Source organism: Physeter macrocephalus, chromosome 3 (assembly GCF_002837175.3).
Source record: "Physeter macrocephalus isolate SW-GA chromosome 3, ASM283717v5, whole genome shotgun sequence".
NCBI classification, from domain to species: Eukaryota; Metazoa; Chordata; class Mammalia; order Artiodactyla; family Physeteridae; genus Physeter; species Physeter macrocephalus.
Window position 1 is genome coordinate 6,541,620 of NC_041216.1, and position 21,712 is coordinate 6,563,331.

General features: G+C 49.4%; 1 protein-coding gene across 1 annotated transcript in view; it reads left to right on the top strand.

The window, feature by feature from the left end:
- The window catches only part of GRIK3 (glutamate ionotropic receptor kainate type subunit 3), a 239,600-nt gene that overhangs the window by 144,359 nt on the left and 73,529 nt on the right, over positions 1-21,712 (top strand). Inside the window, exons 2-3 of the mRNA XM_007104099.4 lie at positions 226-402; positions 11,992-12,249. Coding sequence (XP_007104161.2) covers positions 226-402; positions 11,992-12,249 — 435 coding nt within the window. The remainder of the gene's footprint in view (positions 1-225; positions 403-11,991; positions 12,250-21,712) is intronic.

Here is a 21,712-nt window from a genome sequence, read left to right on the forward strand (position 1 = left end):
CTGTTTGTCAGTCTCTGTTATTAGGAATTTGCTAGCTGAGTGAAATGAACTGGGAGGATTTTCATATTTCTTATGCTCCAACACAGTTTCTACGTATGGGAATAATCTGGCATATTATTGAACATTTGGGGGAAGAATCTTGCCCATAACACCTTCTGAACCAGGCGTCTTTCTTGGCAGCCCTCCTCCTTCCCCAGCACACACAATTTTACCCATCTCTCGCAGGAGGAATCTTTGAGTATGCGGACGGCCCCAACGCCCAGATCATGAACGCCGAGGAGCATGCCTTTCGATTTTCTGCCAACATCATCAACAGAAACAGGACACTGCTGCCCAACACAACCTTGACCTACGACATCCAGAGGATTCACTTCCACGACAGCTTCGAGGCCACCAAGAAGGGTGAGTGGGCCGCCCCCCACTGCTCTCTTTCTGGCCTTGGGAGGGATAAGGCTGTGTTTGCTGTCCAAGAAATGTGCCAAAGCTCTGGTTGGGTTTGGGGCCTAGAGCCTTTTCTGCCGGGTTTCAGGACCAGCCTCTGGCGCAGTTCGCTTAGGTCGTGTCATCTCTCAGGAGCGGCAGTTTGCCCATCAGGAGTTTCCAGGCCACAGGCAAAGGCCATGAGGGAATGAGGGGGCCTTGGGAAGGGGTGGAGTATGAGGGGTGGGGTCCTGAGATGGGTAAGGAGGCCAGCCCAGGTCTCCAAAGCCTCTGAACCAAAGCCAGCACTTTCAAACTTGGTTTTTCTTTCATTGAAAAATCCTGCGCAGTATATCCGTATTTAAAATATTTATAAAACAGATTATGTAGAAGTTCAAATATGCAACACTTACTTGCCATAAAAAGGCTTACTAAAAACAAAAACAGCTGCTGCTATGGGTACAACAATTTGACCCCAGCTGTGGATGACACTTGAAGTCTGACATTGGCCTCAGCATTCAGTAGGTTTCCATATTTTTTCTTTTTTGGCTGCACAATAACAAGAAAACCATAATTCACAAAAATAATTGTAGTAAATCCAATCAGATAGTTTTCCCCATACCTGAATTTTAAGAAATCAAAAATAAAATATTGGGCTGTGTTCTTTCGCATTAGTGACACATTTACAATAAAGTCCAATGACTGCACAGAAAGGACTGAAGAACTTTATTCTAAGATCCTCACTAAAAAAACAAGGTAGGGCTTCCCTGGTGGCGCAGTGGTTGCGCGTCCGCCTGCCGATGCAGGGGAACCGGGTTCGCGCCCCGGTCTGGGAGGATCCCACATGCCGCGGAGCGGCTGGGCCCGTGAGCCATGGCCACTGAGCCTGCACGTCCGGAGCCTGTGCTCCGCAACGGGAGAGGCCACAACAGTGAGACGCCCGCATACCACAAAAAAAAAAAAAAAAAAAAAAAAACAAGGTAACTTGTCAATACCTGAATGAGCTAGCAGGTTCCAATGTGGCATATAGCACATTTGAGTCTACCAGTATGCTCTTTTTTTGCTGTCTTTAAAAATATCATTCATATATATGTGTAATTGGAATTTAACTTGAAGTCTTAGATAACTCTGGAAATAACTTCCATAGAACCCTAGAGTTCCATGGAACTCTATTTAAAAAATCCCTCAGACCTAAGGAATCTCATTCCCAGGGTCATCCTTCCTATCGTATGCTACCATAGCGCCTTTGCTTCTCTTCTTCAAGGCCCTTATCACAATTTGTAATTAAATAATTGTGTGTATTTAATGTCTTTCTCCTCCTCTCCAACACAGCTGAGAGGAAGGCTCCTTCTTCTTAACTGATATAGCCCTGGCACCTAAAAGACTGGTATATATTGTGTTCAATGAAATGACCATTTTTTTTTTTTTTTTCGGTATGCGGGCCTCTCACTGTTGTGGCCTCTCCCGTCGCGGAGCGCAGGCTCCGGACGCACAGGCTCAGCGGCCATGGCTCACGGGCTCAGCCGCTCCGCGGCATGTGGGATCCTCCCAGACCGGGGCGCGAACCCGGTTCCCCTGCATCGGCAGGCGGACGCGCAACCACTGTGCCACCAGGGAAGCCCTGAAATGACCATTGAATGAATCAATGAATGAGTAGTGTGAGAATGGGGCATGGGAGGCTGAGCATCATTGCCCAGAATCCTTGTCAGCTGAGCTGGCAGCATTATCCATGCATCTTGGGGAGACAGGCCCATCCACAAGATCCCCTCGGTCTTTCTAAGGGGTTCCCAATGGCTAATCAAGGTCTCCTGGGCTCTCAGGTACAGACCTGCCAAGGTGCTGCCTCCTGCCATCTCTGTTTTCCAAAACCCCATTGCAGGTAAACGCCTCAGTACAGAAAGGCAGAGTAGCGTGGGCTTGGAGCCAGACATCCTGGAACTGCATGCACTCTGTCCATTCTGATATTAGTTGTGTGACCTTGCACAAAACACCCAGTGCCTCAGCTTTTTTTCGTCTACAAAATGAGCACACCTCTGTGAAGTGCTTAGGACAGCGCCTGGCACATATGAAGTACCATTGGACTTGTTCTTATTACATTGGCTGCCTTGCTCTCCACTCCCTGAGCCATCAGGTCAGGGGCCTCACACCTTCAGGCGCTTTCCCACTGCTGGTGCCTGCCTCGCCCGCCCTGCTTCTCCTTGCCTTGTGTGCTGAAGGTCGAGGGTTTCCTGGCATTGAACACAGCTGTCACTGACATTTTAGAGGCCACTGCCTCAGGGCCAACCTGCACACAAACTAGAGGCACCCCACCCTGTTAGCCTTGTAGAGTGGTCCTTCGCCCATCACTCCGTCCCTCCTCTCCCCGTGCTGAAGTGCACTCCTCCCTGCCCACATCCTCCTAGCTCTTTCCCAGCATGCACTGCGGCCAACACTGTGTGGTCAGGTCTCCATCTCCCTGCTGAGAGTCCATGCTGGCACCCTCTGCCCAGCCTTGTCCAGCTAGAAAATCACTGACCTCAATCAAAACTGCTCAGTGAAAAGGTCAAGACACAGAACAAATGCCCGGAGACGGAACAGAGAGACCCGCATGGACACCACCCCCCTAAGGGCTGGGTTGTGTCTTCTGTTCCTTTTGTCTAAAATTCACTAAAGGAATAGATGACTCTTGAGTGGTGCACGTGCCACTCGGCACAGGGACCTTCCCCGGCCGTGAGCCCGGGACAGAGCTTCAGAGCCTGCTGAGGCACTTCCTCCAGCAGGGGTTCACAGTCCCATACTACGAGGAGTTGCCTGGCGGTGCGGGAGTAGACCCGAGACAGAAACACTCAGCTCTGGAAGTCCAGCCAGATGGGTCCAAGTGACCAAAGCCACAGCCCCTCCCCATCCCACAGCAGGTCACGTGCCTTGTTTGTCGGAGGGCCAACCTAGTCCAGCACTGACGTGACCCTCCAGCCACATCTGTGCCACTGGCTCCCTCAGTCTCTGGGTTCTAGCCATCCCTGCCATCCTCAGGTGCCATGCTTCCTCCCACCTCAGGGCTTTTGCACATGCTGTTCCCTCTGCTTATAGTTCCCTTTCCCCATCCCACCTCTTTGTCTAAAGAACTCCTCCTTCTCCTCTCAGCCTTCTGGTCCTCAGGGGAGCCCTCCGCAAGCCCCTGGACAAGGTCAGGTCTCCCTGCTTCCATCTTATAACACTCTGGACCTTTGTTTCACATCCCTGAGCCCTGGTGGTGTGGGTGTGGGTGTGGGTGTGTGGGTATAATTATGTGATTATCGTCCATCTCTTCCGCTAGATTGCACATCCCTTTGCCTCCTCTCTACCATGCTGTAGAATCACGGTTCTGACTGCTGGTGCCATATACCAGTTTTGCCTGGTTTTGAACTTTACATGAATAGAATACCAGTGTGTACTTTTTTGAGTCTTGCTTCTTTCACCCTACAGTAGATCTGTGAGATTCATCTGTGTTGTTGGATGTAACAGTAGTCTCTTGTTCTTCATTGTTGTGTAGTGTTCCATTATATGACTAGACCACAGTTTTTAAAAATCAGATTTATTGTTGAGCATTTGAGTTGTTTCCATTTAAGGCCACAGAGTAGTTCTGCTATGAACATTCTCATCGATGTCTTTTGGCGCACAAACGTGCACGTTTTTCGTTGGATACATACCCAGGAGTGGAAATGTGAGGTCATCCAATGTGCATATGTTCAGCCTAACAGTTTTCCAAAGTTGCTGTACCAGTTGGCACTCCCCCCAGTAATGCCAGACAGTAGTAGCTGCTCCACATCTTTGCTAACTCGTGGTCAAGTCCGTTTTATTTTCGGTGGTTTATGTGGCAGATGTCTCGCTGTGGTTTTATTTTGTATTTCCCTGATGACCAGAGATATTGAGCATCATTTCAGATGCTAATAGATCATTTGGAGCTTCCCTATCTTGGAGTGCCTTTTGGAGGCTTTCAACCACTTTTGAAAATTGAGTTGCTTGTCATTTTCATATTGATTTGTGTGAGTCTTTTATGTACTCTGGATATGTGTCCTTTGCTGGATATACATATTGCGTATATCTGTTACGGATGAGCTTGCCTTTTCACTCTCTTGGTAGTACCTTTTGAGGAGCAAACTTTTTCATTTGAAGGAGTCCAGTTTATCAATATTTTCCATCATGGCTAATGCCTTTTGTGTTCTGTTTTTGTCTATCCTGAGGTCATGAAGATAGTCTCCTATGTTCTCTTCTGGAAGCTCTATTGTTTTATCTTTCATAGTAGTTAACTCTATGATCTATCTCAAATTGATTTTCTGGGTCGGGTGGGAGGTGGGAGGTGAGGTTTATTTTTTCTACACAATGCTGGTGGGAGGTGAAAACTGGTTCAGCTTCTCAGGAGAACTGTTTGGAAGTATCTACTAAAGTGAAATGTATGTCTGGGAGGTTGTTCCTAGCCACTTTCTTGATAATAGCCAAAAGTTGGAAATAAATGAAAGGTCCACCAACAGAAGAATGGCTAGGTGGGGGGTACAGTTATACAATGGAATTGAATCAGCAATAAAAACAGAACCAGCTCTTGCTACGCACACCATCACAGATGAGGTTCACAGACATATTTTTGAGTGAATGAACAGTGATCACCTCTGGAAGAGGGATATGAACTGGAAAGGGGAAGACAGAGCCTTCTTAGGTGTTGGAAATGTTCTATGTTTTGATCTAAGTAGTAGTTACATGAGTTCAGTTATATGTAAAAATGCATAAAATTCTGTGCTTAAAATTAATGCACTTTACTGAATTGTATTATATTGCAATAAAAAAATGTAAGTGACTCCTCTCTACTGTCACTCTCCCTTAATGTCCTTTTGATAATATACCTAAGACAGACCCCTGCTGTGGTTAGAAGCACCCCTGTCTGACCTTGGAGGCATTTCTGTTGTTGGATTATGCTCCCCATTGGGGACCCTCCATCCCTCAGGGAACCCCATGTTCTGTGATCTTTTTTTTTTTTTTTTTTTTGCGGTACGCGGGCCTCCCACTGTTGTGGCCTCTCCCGTTGCGGAGCACAGGTTCCGGACGCGCAGGCTCAGCGGCCATGGCTCACGGTCCCAGCCGCTCCGCGGCATGCGGGATCCTCCCGGACCGGGGCACGAACCCGCGTCCCCTGCATCGGCAGGCGGACTCTCAACCACTGCATCACCAGGGAAGCCCTATTTTTTCTTTTGATCTTTGGTTTTAAAAAATGTATTCCTCGGGAGCATCATTAGGACTCTTCCAGAGGGGTGAACTTGGGCCTCATTCTAATTAACCCAATGATAATTCATTTTCCCTAGGCAGAGGTTCTCATCACAGCTGGATCCAGCCACCTCGGGCCATGTGGGTTGAGGGGATGCAGAGGCACGGAGCCTGGCACCACCTGCCCTGCCAGCTCTGGTTGAATTAGTCCTTTCCTCCACATGAGGCCCAGGAGGCCTTTCCCCATTAACAGGGACTTTCACTTATTGTCTTTAGTTTTAAATGTTTTGTGGAAAATTAAAAGATCAGTGACTGCCAGGCAGTGCCTGAGCCAACAACCCAGAGAACGTCTGTGTTTTCTTCCAAGCCTGACCGGAGTGGGCCTGGAATCGACCCAGCCCTCCCCAGGCTCCTCTGCCTCCACTTATTCTCTGGGCTGCTCAATTCCTTTTAAGACACAAATTGATCGGGATAATTTTTGCTATAACTACAATTGCCATGCAGAGGGGGTGGGGGGGAGCTGCATTCAGGCTGTGGACTTCTGCGATGACTGTGAACCACTGAGTTACTATAAAATGACCAGAAAATGGATTCAAAACTGAAGCCACAAATAATGTAATTACTGCTGTGTGTGCTCAGGGCTGCCAGAACAAGAGTTGGCTGCTGGCCTGGAAACATCTGGAGATAAAGCTGCTGTGGCTGCTTCTGCTATAACCCTACCCTGGTCCCTTTGGGGCAGCAGTGTTCTTCCAGGCTGGAAGCTCCTCAGAGGGTGGAAGGAACATGGAAGGGACAGGAAAAGGGATGTGGAGAGAGGCCATGGAGAAGAAAGAGGTGAAGGGCAGGACAGATGCCTCCTGCCATCCAGCAGTGAGATCTAATCATTGCATCTCTACCACAGTTACTGTTATCACTGTCAGCCGTGGTATCGCCTCCACTCTTCACATCAACACCACCGTCATCACCCCTGCTGTCATCATCAGAATCACTGCAGTGACAGCAACATCTTCATCATCACCAGTCTCGTCAATACCAGCAACATCACCACCATTCCCGCTATCCTCACCCCTGTTACAGTCATGGCGTTAACATCATCATGACCAGTCTTACCAATACCATCAAAATTGTTATCAACCCCATTCATATCCTTGCCAACATCACCATCACTGTCATGGCATCAGCGTCTTCATCATCACCTCTCATCACCACCAACATCATCACCACCAACATCATCACCACCATTGCTGTTATCACCATCAACATTGTTGTCACCTCCTTCTCATCAGCACTTACATCACCGTCATCATTCCTACCGTCATCATCACCATTACTGTCGTGACATTGACATATTTATCATCATCAGTCTCCTCATCACCTTCCCACCATTGTGATAACATCATCACCTTTCCACCCTCATCAGTGCCATCACCATGATCATCAACAGCCTCACAATATGGTCTTCACCATCACAACTATCACAGCTATCATTTCAGTTACCTTTATCATCATCATCACAATCGATGTCAAGATCAAAATCACTTCCTTCAAGATCCCTCTTGCAATCCTCTGCATCATCCTAATCTGTGGTGGGTCCACTCTCCCCTGCCTCAGTCAAACAGGATCCCCAGACCTTGGGCTGGGCCTGGGCAGCGGGCATGACCTAAGCAGCTGGGCTGGGTGAGGATGGAGGTGGCAGGGCAGCGTTTGTCTGCCTGCTTCAGGGTATGCATCAAAGCAGGAAATGCAAAAGACAGGTTCTTGGAGGGGGTAGTGGGAGGGAATGAGATACAAAAGTTATTCAACCAAGTCGTCAATCAGAAGGTCCTAGAAGGAAAAGAAAAAGAGTAGAGACAGTAGATAGTAGACTGGAAACCAGGGACAGCAGAGGACCGCTAGGAGGTTCAAAACAGAAAGAGGAGGTAGAGCATGAGAGAAACCTACAGATTTCACAGGGTGCCCACATCTTCAGGTTTGGGCAAGAGGGAGTGACCAGGCCTGGATGGCTGTTCCTCACTATCATCATGTCTTCCATATTGGTGTCCAGTCTCTATGGCTACAAAATGCTCAGGGAGCACCTGCTCATAAGGGGACGAGTGGGCAGAGAGACATCCAGTAAACCCAGAGAGCAGAACAGCACGAATGGGCAGTGAGAGTATAGGTCAGGGCATGGCCTCCTGGGGGCACGGGCCCTGAAGAGGAGAACTGTCCCCAAATTGGACCATTTACCAACAAACGTAGAGTTCCAATTTTTGAAGCATTTATTAATCTCTGGGGTTTACGTCACACACCGTCACACAGAGTGCTGCCCGAGGTTTATTCACTCTAGGGTGACAATACCAGGGACGAAACAGTGCTTCCCAGACTTGATCTCCAGTCCCACCACTGTAGGAGCAGCAGGAAGGCACCATGTGCCCTATTGTATGTCCTCTCTTGCACTTGGCATTGGCCTTGAGGAATCCTAGTCACCCAGGAGATGTCCTCTGTGCTGGGCCTGCTACCTTCCACACATGGCTGTGCTGTCCTGTGTTCCAGGTGCTTCCATCAGACTCCTGGCAATAACTAGCCTACCCCCCAGAGTGCTCTTTCACCCAGACCATAAGTGGCATTCTCTGATGTTCTTGGGGGAAGTACAAATTTCAGGAGAAATAACTACGTTACACAATATCTCCTATTCCTAGGAGGCAGTAAGGGAGGAGGGGTGGATGTCAGTGGAGAGGAAAAATACCCTGAAGACCATACATTATGACCAATTCAAACCACCCTGTATCTTTGGATCCCTTAGCCCAGGCAAGAGGGGCTCATTCCCAGGGCCTGTGCTTTAGAGGGGCTACCCTTACCTCCCCTCGTTGATGTCTCCTCTGAGTACAAGGGGTCAGTCAGACCAAGGGGACTTGCCCACCAGGATCCTGTGCCCTGCCCTTCTAGTCTTTGCTCCAAGTATCTAGAACCCTGAATTTCCTGCCCACTTGGCTCTGTGCCCATCTCTAGGCCTGCACGAGCCTCTGCCCTGACCTGTCCTCTGGAGGGAGAACCACACTCCCATGGTCACACTCCTAGGCCCTATGTAGGGGTGACCAAGAGACAGCTGTTTGCAAGGAGTGTGGGCAGAGCTTGGACATAAGAAGTGGGGTGTCCACATGGAAAGTTCAAGGCCCTTTATGGTTCAGGGTGGAACCAGTGGTCAAAGAGGAGGGGGCAGGGTAGAGGCTGGTGCCTTCTCTCCCCACATCACTGAGTAGGAGAAGTCTCCGTTCTCACCTGACTTTACAGGTTGTTAGGAAGGCATATTTGCCAAGGTAGGAGAAAAGCACATGTTTTATATAACAGTTTGTTAGCTTGACTTAAAAACATTTAAATATTTAGCCACTTGGTATGTGGAACTCTCTTTGTTCTTTGGTCCTGGGCCTTGCAAATCTTAGGGGTGAGCCTGAGCCCAGTAGGTCATTCCCAGAGGCTCTTGAGGCAGCCAGAATGTGTCTGAATCCACTGTGTGTCCATGTTTTGCCTCCTCCTACATGCATCATATGTTCATACGTGTGCACATAGTGTCATTCCCATGGCCACAGGCTGGTGGGTGTGCCGACGCTCCATTGATGGTTGCAAGTGACAGAAAGCCAAATCCTAACTTGCTTAAGCAAAAAGAGAATGTATTGGTCCATGTAACCAAAGTCCAGGGTTCCACTTGATCATGGGTCTCACATTTCTTTCTCTTAGCTCTTCTGTCCTCCACACTGACTCCGTTCACAGACAAGCACTGTACTTTTTCTGTGAGCACAGGGGACTACTCCACCTCCACATCTTACCTCCTCCCAGGTCCAGTTATAGCAGGAAGTTCCCCCTTTGCAGTGGGAGGTCTCATGCCATCCCATTGGCTCCAACTGGTCACATGACCATCCTCCAAACCAATGCCTGTGGCCTGCGGGCAGTGAGTGAGCAGTTGGCTGGGGTCTGGGTCCCTCGCACTACCCCTCCGGGATTGGAAGTGGGAAAGGCAGTGGAGCCCAAAGGAAAACCAGAGACAGTTGCCAGAGAAAGGGCAGTGGCTCCTGGGAAGCCTGTGACTGCCCCTGAGAGGTCCCACTTTATGGATCTTTGAGACACAATCCCTGTAAGCCTATGCCCCGCTTTGAGGCCCAGCTGCCATCGTTTCTGCTCATTTCATGCTCTGCTGTGCCCACTGATGCTTGCCCTTCCCAGAAGCATCTGCCGTCTGACCTGCCTGAGTCCTTGGGCCTCCCCCAGGAATGTGAGATGTTTGAAGGCAGGAATTCGGCATCCATTCACTCAGCACCTACTCAGACCAGATTTAAGCACTGTTGAAACAGCAGCAAACAACACCGATCAAGCCCTTGCCTCTCTGGAGCTTAGCACTTTCTAGTGGGAGGAGAAAGTCAACAAATGAACAAGACTTCAGTGGTCATTTAATAGATAAAGAAACAGCAGGTGTGGGTTTTCGGGAGTGCGGCTGGACAGGGATTGCTGTTACAGGTTGGGTAGTGATGTGTTTCTAATAAGACACAAAGATGCAGAGACCTGGAGGAAGGGAAGGAAGGAGTCATGTGGATATCTGAGGGAAGAGCATTCCAGCCAAAGGGGACAGCATGTACAAAGGCCCTGAGGCATGAGTGTGCTAAGCATGTTTGAGGAACATCGTGGAAGCCAGTGGGGCTTGAGTGATGTGAGGAAGGGCGAGGAGGATGTGAGAGGAAGCCAGAAAGTGGTAGTGATGACGGGGACAGGGTGGGGAAGAGCTGCAACAAGTAGGGCCTCATTAATCACGGTAAGGACTTTGGCTTTGAGACTGAGTGAAGCAGGAGCCCTTGGAGCAAAGGAGTGATGTCATCCACCCTAGGTTGTGAAAGGTAAGATGGCAGGAGGATTACGGAGGAAGCCAGAACGGGTGAGGAGGCTTCTGCAGTAAGGCAAGCAAAAGATGATGGTGGCTTGGACGGGGGTGGGAGTGGAGAGAAGTGGTCAGATTCTGATATGCTTTGAAGGAGAGACAGCAGGAGTTGCTGATGGGTTGGGATGTGGGATATGAGAGGAAAGGAGTCAAGACAAAACCGGGGTTTGGGGCATAAGGCACTGAGACAGTGGAGCTGCCATTTACTGGGATGGGGGAGGCTGGGAGGAGAAGAGGGGGTGACGTTTTGGACACGTTAGGTCTGAGATGCAACTTAGACATCCAAATGGTGATGGTGAGTGAGAGGTGAGATGTACAAGTTGGATGTTAGGGAACAGGTGGGGCTGGAGGTTTAAGAGTCACCAGCAGGTAGGTGTTTCATTCCTATATGTTTCTCAACTTTCCCCCCAGAACAGGACCAGGTACAGAGCTGGTGATGCTAATCAAAGAGATGGTAACATAAAAGTAATCGTAATTTCTATTTCACGAGTGCTATGCTGTGTCTTTTGTTTTGAATTGAAGTATAGTTGTGTTAGATTCAGGTGTAGAGCAAAGTGATTCTGTTATACACACACTCACACACATATATATACACATACATATAAACTATTGAGTATAGTTCCCTGTGCTATGCAGTAGGTCCTTGTTGGTTACCTATTTTATATATAGTAGAGTATACCTGTTAATCCCAAACTCCTAATTTTTCCCTCCCCCTCTTTCCCCTTTGGCAACCGTAAGTTTCTTTTCTATGTCTGTGGGTCTATTTCTGTTTTGTAAATAAGTTCGTTTGTATCATTTTTTTAGATTTCACATATAAGCGATATCATATGATATTCATCTTTCTCTGTCTAGCTTACTTCACTTAGTATGATAATCTCTAGGTCCATCCATGTTGCTGCAAATGGCATTATTTCATTTTTTATGGCTGAGTAGTATTCCATAGTTGTGTGTGTGTGTGTGTGTGTGTGTGTGTGTGTGTGTGTGTGTGTGTGTGTGTGTGTGTATGCCACATCTTCTTTATCCATTCATCTGTCGATGGACATTCAGGTTGTGTCCATGTTTTGACTATTGTAAATAGTGCTGTAATGAACAATAAGGTGTATGTATCTTTTCGAATTAGAGTGTTCTCTGGATATATGCCCAGGAGTGGGATTGATGGATTATATGGTAGGTCTGTTTTTAGCTTTTTAAGGAACCTCCATACTGTTCTCCATAGTGGCTGCACCAACTTATATTCCCACCAACAGTGTATACTCATTATCTCATTCAACTTCCCTATGATTCTCTAAGGTGGGGGCTATTACAACCCCAGTTTCCAGATGAGGAAACTGAGATTCAGTCGCCCACCTCAGAGGGGTTTTCAAGATCACTTCTCCCCATGCCCGCAATGCCCAGATGCCTGATGAGACAGCACTGACCCCTGTACCATCCTTCCCTCCCTCTTTCTGTTTCAGCCTGTGACCAGCTGGCACTGGGGGTGGTGGCGATCTTTGGGCCATCCCAGGGCTCCTGCACCAATGCCGTCCAGTCCATCTGCAACGCGCTGGAGGTGCCCCACATCCAGCTGCGCTGGAAGCACCACCCACTGGACAACAAAGACACCTTCTATGTGAACCTGTACCCGGACTACGCCTCTCTCAGCCATGCCATCCTCGACCTGGTCCAGTACCTCAAGTGGCGGTCGGCCACCGTGGTCTATGATGACAGCACAGGTGGGTAGCCAGGCCTGGCTGGGCCAAGGGCAGGAGATGAGGGTGGCAGAGCCCCAGGATCAGGCTCTTTGCTGCTCACTCAACTCAGCTGCCCCTGGGGAAAAAGTCCACACTTACACCCAAGCCTCATCTAGTCACACTGATGCTTGCCCTGCACTCACCCGCAGCCCGGTACACACCAGCCACACTCACCCAGCCCAGCCCACTTCACACCTGCCCTACACTCCCGCCTCCACCCCAGCAGCATGCTCCAATCTGCACTCACGCCTGCACGGCCACGCCCACACCTACCTGCACCCTCCATTCACACATTCTCCTCTGCAGCAAACGCATCCAACTCCGTGCTGGCTACGAGCGCAGACTCTGGACTCAAACCAAACAGTACGTGGTGCACGCAGGCTCTGCGCTTACTAGCTGGGCAGCACAGAGCTGTTTCCTCTCCTCCTCTTTCTTTCCAAAGACTCAAGTCCCAAGATATTTCTTAGCCCTGCCTCTTAAGAGAGTGACCTTGGCAAGTCACTTAACCCATCTGGCCCTGCTCTTCCCACATGACAAGTCAAGAGCTACAGCAGCCGGCTTGGAGAGGGCCCTCCAGCTCTCAGCTGCCTGTGATTCAATGTCAGCTCTTGATTACCTCCTAATGGGGAGTCGGGATAGTGGGGAGAGAATCCCTCAGAAAAGACCGTCAGAGATTTGGTTAACTCAGGATTCGACAAGCATGTCTTGAGTTCCTGCTATACCCAAAGCACCAGACAGTAGATACTGGAGGGCAGAGACCCCGAGCCCTGCTCAGTGCCCCCAGTTATTGAGAGCCACTCCTGCCCAGCTCCAAGTCATGGCAGTGTTGCTGCAACCCTGGAGTTCTGGCTGTCTTAACATACCACTATGAATGATTGTCTATCTTTGAGCCTGTTTCTGCTTCCAGAAACAGGCTTTGGTACCTCTGGGGTTTAGCACAGCACCTGGTACAATGTAGGCATTTAAATGTTCGGTTGAATTGAATTGAATTGAACTGAAAATAAAATGGAAATAAACTATAATTAAATATGGCAGGAAAGGATGTGTTGGGCACTGGTAAGGAAGAAGAAATAAAGATGTGCCTATTCCATCTTCTTTAGAGAAGTTAGTCATATTGAAGTGGGGTGAGTGCACACCCAGAGCTCACTGGTCTTTCTAGGCCATCAGAGCTAAGAACCAAGTGACATGTACATAGAGTCAGAGCTAGAGGCACCTGGGGAGAGGAAGCTCCATGGCCTTGGCTAGTCTGGGCTGATTTACCAGAGGAGGAGAGACATGAGCCTGGCCTTGAGGATGGATGGACAAGGAGAGGAGTCACGAAGGCATTACAGGAGGGGGAACAGTGTAAGCAAGATGAGGAGGTGGGACCGTGCATGGCGGTCTCATCAAGAGGACAGCCTGGCAGGGAAAAGGATCCCAGTATGGAGGGTAGGAGGAAAAGGTCAGATAAACAGCATGTATAAGGCTGTGGGCAAGGTCTCTGCTGTCTAGCTTCAGAGGTTACCTATTTCATATATAGTAGAGTATACCTGTTAATCCCAAACTCCTAATTTATCCCTCCCCCTCTTTCCCCTTTGGCAACCGTAAGTTTCTTTTCTATGTCTGTGGGTCTATTTCTGTTTTGTAAATAAGTTCGTTTGTATCATTTTTTTAGATTTCACATATAAGCGATATCATATGATATTCATCTTTCTCTGTCTAGCTTACTTCACTTAGTATGATAATCTCTAGGTCCATCCATGTTGCTGCAAATGGCATTATTTCATTTTTTATGGCTGAGTAGTATTCCATAGTTGTGTGTGTGTGTGTGTGTGTGTGTGTGTGTGTGTGTGTGTGTGTGTGTGTGTGTGTATGCCACATCTTCTTTATCCATTCATCTGTCGATGGACATTCAGGTTGTGTCCATGTTTTGACTATTGTAAATAGTGCTGTAATGAACAATAAGGTGTATGTATCTTTTCGAATTAGAGTGTTCTCTGGATATATGCCCAGGAGTGGGATTGATGGATTATATGGTAGGTCTGTTTTTAGCTTTTTAAGGAACCTCCATACTGTTCTCCATAGTGGCTGCACCAACTTATATTCCCACCAACAGTGTATACTCATTATCTCATTCAACTTCCCTATGATTCTCTAAGGTGGGGGCTATTACAACCCCAGTTTCCAGATGAGGAAACTGAGATTCAGTCGCCCACCTCAGAGGGGTTTTCAAGATCACTTCTCCCCATGCCCGCAATGCCCAGATGCCTGATGAGACAGCACTGACCCCTGTACCATCCTTCCCTCCCTCTTTCTGTTTCAGCCTGTGACCAGCTGGCACTGGGGGTGGTGGCGATCTTTGGGCCATCCCAGGGCTCCTGCACCAATGCCGTCCAGTCCATCTGCAACGCGCTGGAGGTGCCCCACATCCAGCTGCGCTGGAAGCACCACCCACTGGACAACAAAGACACCTTCTATGTGAACCTGTACCCGGACTACGCCTCTCTCAGCCATGCCATCCTCGACCTGGTCCAGTACCTCAAGTGGCGGTCGGCCACCGTGGTCTATGATGACAGCACAGGTGGGTAGCCAGGCCTGGCTGGGCCAAGGGCAGGAGATGAGGGTGGCAGAGCCCCAGGATCAGGCTCTTTGCTGCTCACTCAACTCAGCTGCCCCTGGGGAAAAAGTCCACACTTACACCCAAGCCTCATCTAGTCACACTGATGCTTGCCCTGCACTCACCCGCAGCCCGGTACACACCAGCCACACTCACCCAGCCCAGCCCACTTCACACCTGCCCTACACTCCCGCCTCCACCCCAGCAGCATGCTCCAATCTGCACTCACGCCTGCACGGCCACGCCCACACCTACCTGCACCCTCCATTCACACATTCTCCTCTGCAGCAAACGCATCCAACTCCGTGCTGGCTACGAGCGCAGACTCTGGACTCAAACCAAACAGTACGTGGTGCACGCAGGCTCTGCGCTTACTAGCTGGGCAGCACAGAGCTGTTTCCTCTCCTCCTCTTTCTTTCCAAAGACTCAAGTCCCAAGATATTTCTTAGCCCTGCCTCTTAAGAGAGTGACCTTGGCAAGTCACTTAACCCATCTGGCCCTGCTCTTCCCACATGACAAGTCAAGAGCTACAGCAGCCGGCTTGGAGAGGGCCCTCCAGCTCTCAGCTGCCTGTGATTCAATGTCAGCTCTTGATTACCTCCTAATGGGGAGTCGGGATAGTGGGGAGAGAATCCCTCAGAAAAGACCGTCAGAGATTTGGTTAACTCAGGATTCGACAAGCATGTCTTGAGTTCCTGCTATACCCAAAGCACCAGACAGTAGATACTGGAGGGCAGAGACCCCGAGCCCTGCTCAGTGCCCCCAGTTATTGAGAGCCACTCCTGCCCAGCTCCAAGTCATGGCAGTGTTGCTGCAACCCTGGAGTTCTGGCTGTCTTAACATACCACTATGAATGATTGTCTATCTTTGAGCCTGTTTCTGCTTCCAGAAACAGGCTTTGGTACCTCTGGGGTTTAGCACAGCACCTGGTACAATGTAGGCATTTAAATGTTCGGTTGAATTGAATTGAATTGAACTGAAAATAAAATGGAAATAAACTATAATTAAATATGGCAGGAAAGGATGTGTTGGGCACTGGTAAGGAAGAAGAAATAAAGATGTGCCTATTCCATCTTCTTTAGAGAAGTTAGTCATATTGAAGTGGGGTGAGTGCACACCCAGAGCTCACTGGTCTTTCTAGGCCATCAGAGCTAAGAACCAAGTGACATGTACATAGAGTCAGAGCTAGAGGCACCTGGGGAGAGGAAGCTCCATGGCCTTGGCTAGTCTGGGCTGATTTACCAGAGGAGGAGAGACATGAGCCTGGCCTTGAGGATGGATGGACAAGGAGAGGAGTCACGAAGGCATTACAGGAGGGGGAACAGTGTAAGCAAGATGAGGAGGTGGGACCGTGCATGGCGGTCTCATCAAGAGGACAGCCTGGCAGGGAAAAGGATCCCAGTATGGAGGGTAGGAGGAAAAGGTCAGATAAACAGCATGTATAAGGCTGTGGGCAAGGTCTCTGCTGTCTAGCTTCAGAGTTCAGACTTTACCTTGTAAGCAGCCAGGGACCATTGAGTGTTTTGAGCAAAGAAACAGAATAATAAAAGCAGAGTTTTAGAAGGTGGCACTGACAGCAATGTACAGAGGGTTAGAGGGAGAACCTGGGGCAGGAAGACTGAGGCAGAGGTGGCCATGTTGGTCCAGGCAGGAACAAAGGGGCTGCTTGGAAGAGAACTTGGGGCCAGAATGGAAGAAAAGAATTGGATGTGAGCAGGTAATATTGAAAATTTGTAAGAGTGTCACGGGCACTCCCATAGTAGGCAGAACAGACACTAGCGTAAACCACGGCCCAGCAGTACTGGTGCCTCCAGGCTGGATGGGGGTAGCGGGAGAGGCTTTGCAGAGGAGAAGATGCTGTGGCATGAAGGTGGATGCCAGTGAGACTGGTCAGAGCGGATGCCGAGGCCTGAAGCCTCCTCTCCCCAAGGATGTCTAGCTCTGACTGTATGTACACATCACTTGATTCTTAGCTCTGATGACCAGTGACCTCTGGGTGGGCACTCACTCCCCAATTAACTTCTCAAAAGAAGATGGAATAACATCTTCATTTCTTCACCCTTTCCAGTGCCCAACACACTCTTTCCTGTAGTATTTAATTATAGTTTGATTCAACTTGATATTCAATTCAACAAATATTTTAAAACTTAGGGGAGTCAGTGATGGAGCTGGTTTGGTCAAGAAGAACTTAGTACTAGGGATTCAGGGTTGGATGCAGTCAAACAATAGTATAACTTGGATGAAGAATAGTGAGTAGTAAGAAGTATGCTTCCAGAATCAGGATATTTCAAGGGGACAGGACAGCTTGTGGGTCATCAAACCCATGGAATGGGAAGCACTTTATAGCAGACTTTGACTATGTTTGCTTTGGGGGATGTTTCCATTAGGATGTTTTGTCTGTGAGTAACAGACAACCCAACTCAAATTGACTGGAGCAGTAGCCACTTAGTTATCTCACTGACAAGAAGTCTGGAGATGGGCCTTTCCAGGGCTGGTTTAGAGTTCTGCAGAGTCAGGGTGCTGGGTCAGTATCACTGCAGTTCTCTTGACTTTCCCCCTCATAGTCACAATAAAGTTGCTGTAGCTCCAAGCATTGCATCCTCACATGATGATACCCCAGGAAGTGGCAAGGAAAGAGGTAGAAGCCAAAGGGATTGTTCTTAATGTTATTCGTGCCTCTTATCAGGGAGGAAAATCTGTCTCGTAACCTTCCAACAGACCACACTATACAGCTCATTGAGTCTGCGCCTACCACCCGAAACACATTCAGATAGGAATGGGACTGCCACTGATTGGCTTTCACCCATCCCGAGTCACGTCTTGGGGCTGGCACGTTGCCACCCAAACAAAATCATGGTTCTCTTAGTATGCTTGAAAAGGGTACGTTAGTTATCTATCTCTATAATAATTCTGTGTAACAAATCACCCCAAAACTTAGTGACTTAAAATGATAAGCATTTATTTAGCTCACAAGCCTGTGGGGTCAGTGACCGACTGAGATTGGCCAGGCAGTTGTTCTGGTCTCAGCTGGATCACTCACCTGCTTGGGGGTCGGCTGACTGCTGGCTGATCTAGACTGGCCTTGGCTGAGATGGTGGGGTAGCTGGGCTCTCAGTCCTCCAGCAGGCTAGCCCAGGTGTGTTGTCATGACGATGGCAGAGGTGAAAAGGACAAACCCAGTGTGCAATTCCATTTCAAGTGTTTACTTATGTCATGCCTGCTAATACACCATTGGCCAAAACAGTTGACGTGGTTGAGCCCAACGTCGTGGGTAGAGCAAGTCACCTGCCCCCGCAGCTGGAGGGCACTGCAAAATTACATGGCAAAGGATGGGGATGTAGAGAGGGGTGAAGAATTGGGGTCATCACTGCAAGCCACTGCAGGGAGAACTGTTTTAAAATGTACCTGGGATCTAAAGGGTAGATACGACCAAGTGATGATATGAAGAGGCCAATGGCATAGAAAGAAGAGTTGTTACTTACAGTTCCCTAGAAGAAGAGGGGCCACACCATGGCACCCAGGGCCACATGGAGGGTTGGTCAGGAGGCAGGAGCAAGGGGAAATCATGGGCAAGAGCCTTTATGAATTACTTATTACTATAGGTGGAATTTGTTAGGTGCAAACATCCCATATGGGGCAGGAAGCAAAACACAGATTGTAGGGCTTGTGGCTGGAGAGTTTATAATACGATTTTTGTGTGCCCAGGAAAACCCAGTGATAATAGGGATACAGACAACTTTGGTCATTAGTTTGGCCCATGATTTCAGGATGCCAATTCATCAGTTATAGAATACCAAGAGTGATTATTTCAGGGACCAGCAGTGTTTGCCCTATGAGCTTTGCCACATAGCCACCTTCCTAACCTAATCTGTGCACAAAGACAGATTTTTATCAACAGTGAAAGGGAGGGGCTCAGAAAATGCTGGGGTAACGAAAAAGGGCCCAGCCTAAGAGCCGAAAAGAATTGGTCTTGAATTTTGATCCCATTGCCGGCATGCTGCAAAATCTTGGGAGGCTCACTTAACCTCTTTGGGCCTCAGTTTCTTTATCTGTAACATTGGAACAAAAGCCCCTACTCTGTATGCCTTCTAGGACAGGGAGATGTTTAAATAGGGTAACGAATGCAGAAGTGCTTTGTAAGTGAAAAGCATGACTTCCACAACCATGATTCACTGCAGATATTTTGAGAGAGATTGATTAGGGAAGCAGCCAGGAAGGAGAACTCATCTCAGGCAAACAAAGAGCCTAGTCCTCTGCTGGCGTGGGCCAAGACGAGCCTCTGGTCTCCTTTGGGAATACACTGATGGGAAGGAGGTCTGACATTTGCTGCTGGAGAATGTGGGTCACTGTGTATTACACAGGGCAATGAACTTGGCTGACAAGAAAGCTCTGGTGGCCTCTGCTCTAGCATCCAGACTGTCCCTGTCCTCATGTCCTGGGTCCCCAAAGCCCATGTGCCTACTGATGCTGTGCCTGGGCCTGAAAACTGAGCGAGTAGGAGCAAAGCGTGCACTCAGGGCCTCGCAAGGTAACAGGTGTGAGCAGGCAGCATCATTCAGCCAAAGTAAGAACTTCTGGGATTAGTTGAGGAGGACGGGTAAGGATGGGTGTGTGTGTGTGTGTTTGGGGGGAGCTTGTGACCCCTCCTTCCTCTGTAAGGTCACCTGATATCCTCTTCCTGCCCCCATCAAGTCTGGTATTAGAAAGCACTGGGGCCCCTGTTTGGTCCAGACCACCCCAGGGCTCCAGAGCCCTCTCCCAGCCCACACACCTGGATCTGAGACCTTCCAGGGGGCTGGGGGTTCCTGATGCCCACAGCCATGGCAAAGCTTGTTTGGGAGCTCTTTGGGAGGCTTAGGTCCCAGAGAAATATCTCTGTCCTCCCCAGCAGAGTGGAGTGATGGATACCAGTCGGTTTGCCTTCCAGATGTCTAGCCCTCAGGAGTGGGAATGAGAGGCTGGACAGACCCAGGTGTATGTACCAGAAATGGCTTTGGAAATCCAGACATTTCGTTGGAAGGCTCAGGAAGTGGGTTGTCTGTGTGTGGGGCTCTGTCCGGATAGGGGGCACTGCGACAGCTGATTGCGAACTTCAGTCCATCGCAAACTAGCTTAAGCAAAAAAAAAAAAAAAAAAAAGGCGAGGGTCGGGGGAGGATTTTGTTGGTTTCATTTACTGGAAAGTTCAGGAGTAATTTTAGCTTTAGAGGTGACAACGAGTATCTTTATGGCTTATTGTCTTTCTGTGTTTCCTGACTTCTGCCCTGTGGGAATCCTTTTCAGGTTCTAAGTGGTGACCCCAGACTTGCTTCCTCCCCATTTGGAGTTAAATGGAAAGAGGGTTGTCTCTTACCAGTTGCTCTGGCACAATTCCTGGGAGTCATCTGATAGAAGCAGCTGGTGTCACACATCCGTCGCTAAGCCCATACCTTTGCCTAGAGCGATGTGTGTGCTGATTGACCAGGCTGGGGCCAGATTCTGTGTCCCTGGAGTGGGGACAGATTCTGTGTCCCTGGAGTGGGGCCAGATTCTGTGTCCCTGGAGTGGGGACTCTTGAGTCACATGGACTGAGCATGGGGGAGGAGTTGTTCCCCAAAGGAAAACCAGAGTGCTGTTAGCGGGGAAATGGAGCATGCCTGAGTGGACAATGCAGCCAGGATGCAGACACCGAGCCCTGAGTATGGGCGGGGAGCCCAGCAGGTGGGAGGGGATGGCCTGCTTGGGACCCTGGGCCTGTGCTTCCTCCGCTCTTCCTGCAGTGGGTAGGGCGAGAGAAAGCAGCAAGCAAGCTTGCTTCCAGGCTAAGCAGAGAGGAGTCAGCAAGAATGGACCTTGTACTAAGGACGGAAATGAACTTAATACGGTCTAAGCGAGCCATTTGTCTCCAAGAAGTGACATTCAGTTTTCCCTGGAAGTCCCCAGATTAAGTGGTTTTGCAAAATGCCAAGGTGGAGGATTTTTCAGTGTGGGGAGAAAAAAAAGACAGTAGTCAATCCAATTCTGGAAATTTGTGTTGAGCACAACCGAAGTGCCAGGCCCCGTGCTAGGGCATGTGGAGACCCAGTCCCTAATGTTGAGGAGTCTGTGACAGGACCAGGAGAGTGAGATGAGGCCAGAAGAGGCTAGTGCTGAAGGACGAGGTCACCGATTTTCAGGGGAGAGGGGCAGGATGGGAGTGGGGTGGGGAGATCTTGTCTGGGCAGAGCAGTAGAGGTAGGCGTCATGGAGGAGGTGGCTGCACTGAGCCCGGAAGAATGGTTAAGGTGTACGGGGGCAGCCTGCCCTTGGGGGTGGAGGCCGGGCACAAATACCACCTGGCCTTACCTGGTCCAACCGTTGGTACAGCTGAGCCTGGAGCTGCCACTTGGGCTGCATCCTGGAAGCAGGTTGCTGGGACTGTTTAGGAAGATTATGTCCCATGCTTCACAGTGTTGCAGGGGGCAGGGGGAGGAGGAGCGGGGGGCCCCTGGTTCAAGCTCCGTAAGTCTCTACACCGACTGAGTTAGAGAGGTGCAGGTGGGTGGACTCAGTGGGGATTCGCTAGCCGTCCGTGCCTGCTTTTGAATCTACAGGTGTGTACACACCTTTACCTACCTGTGTACACTTGTGTTTATCAACCCAAGTGTATGTCCTGTCTGTGCATGTAAGCATGTGTTTGTATGTGCACACATGCCTGTGGGCATGTGCCAGCGTGCACAGCTGGGTGCACGTGTCTGTGCCCCAGTCTGCTAGTGCCTGTGTCTGCACATGCGTGGCTGAGTCCATGAACTTATCTCCGCGGGCCGCATGTCAGTGTCCATGCGTGTCTGTAGACCTGTGGCCACACGAGTCTGTGGATACCTGCAGCTAG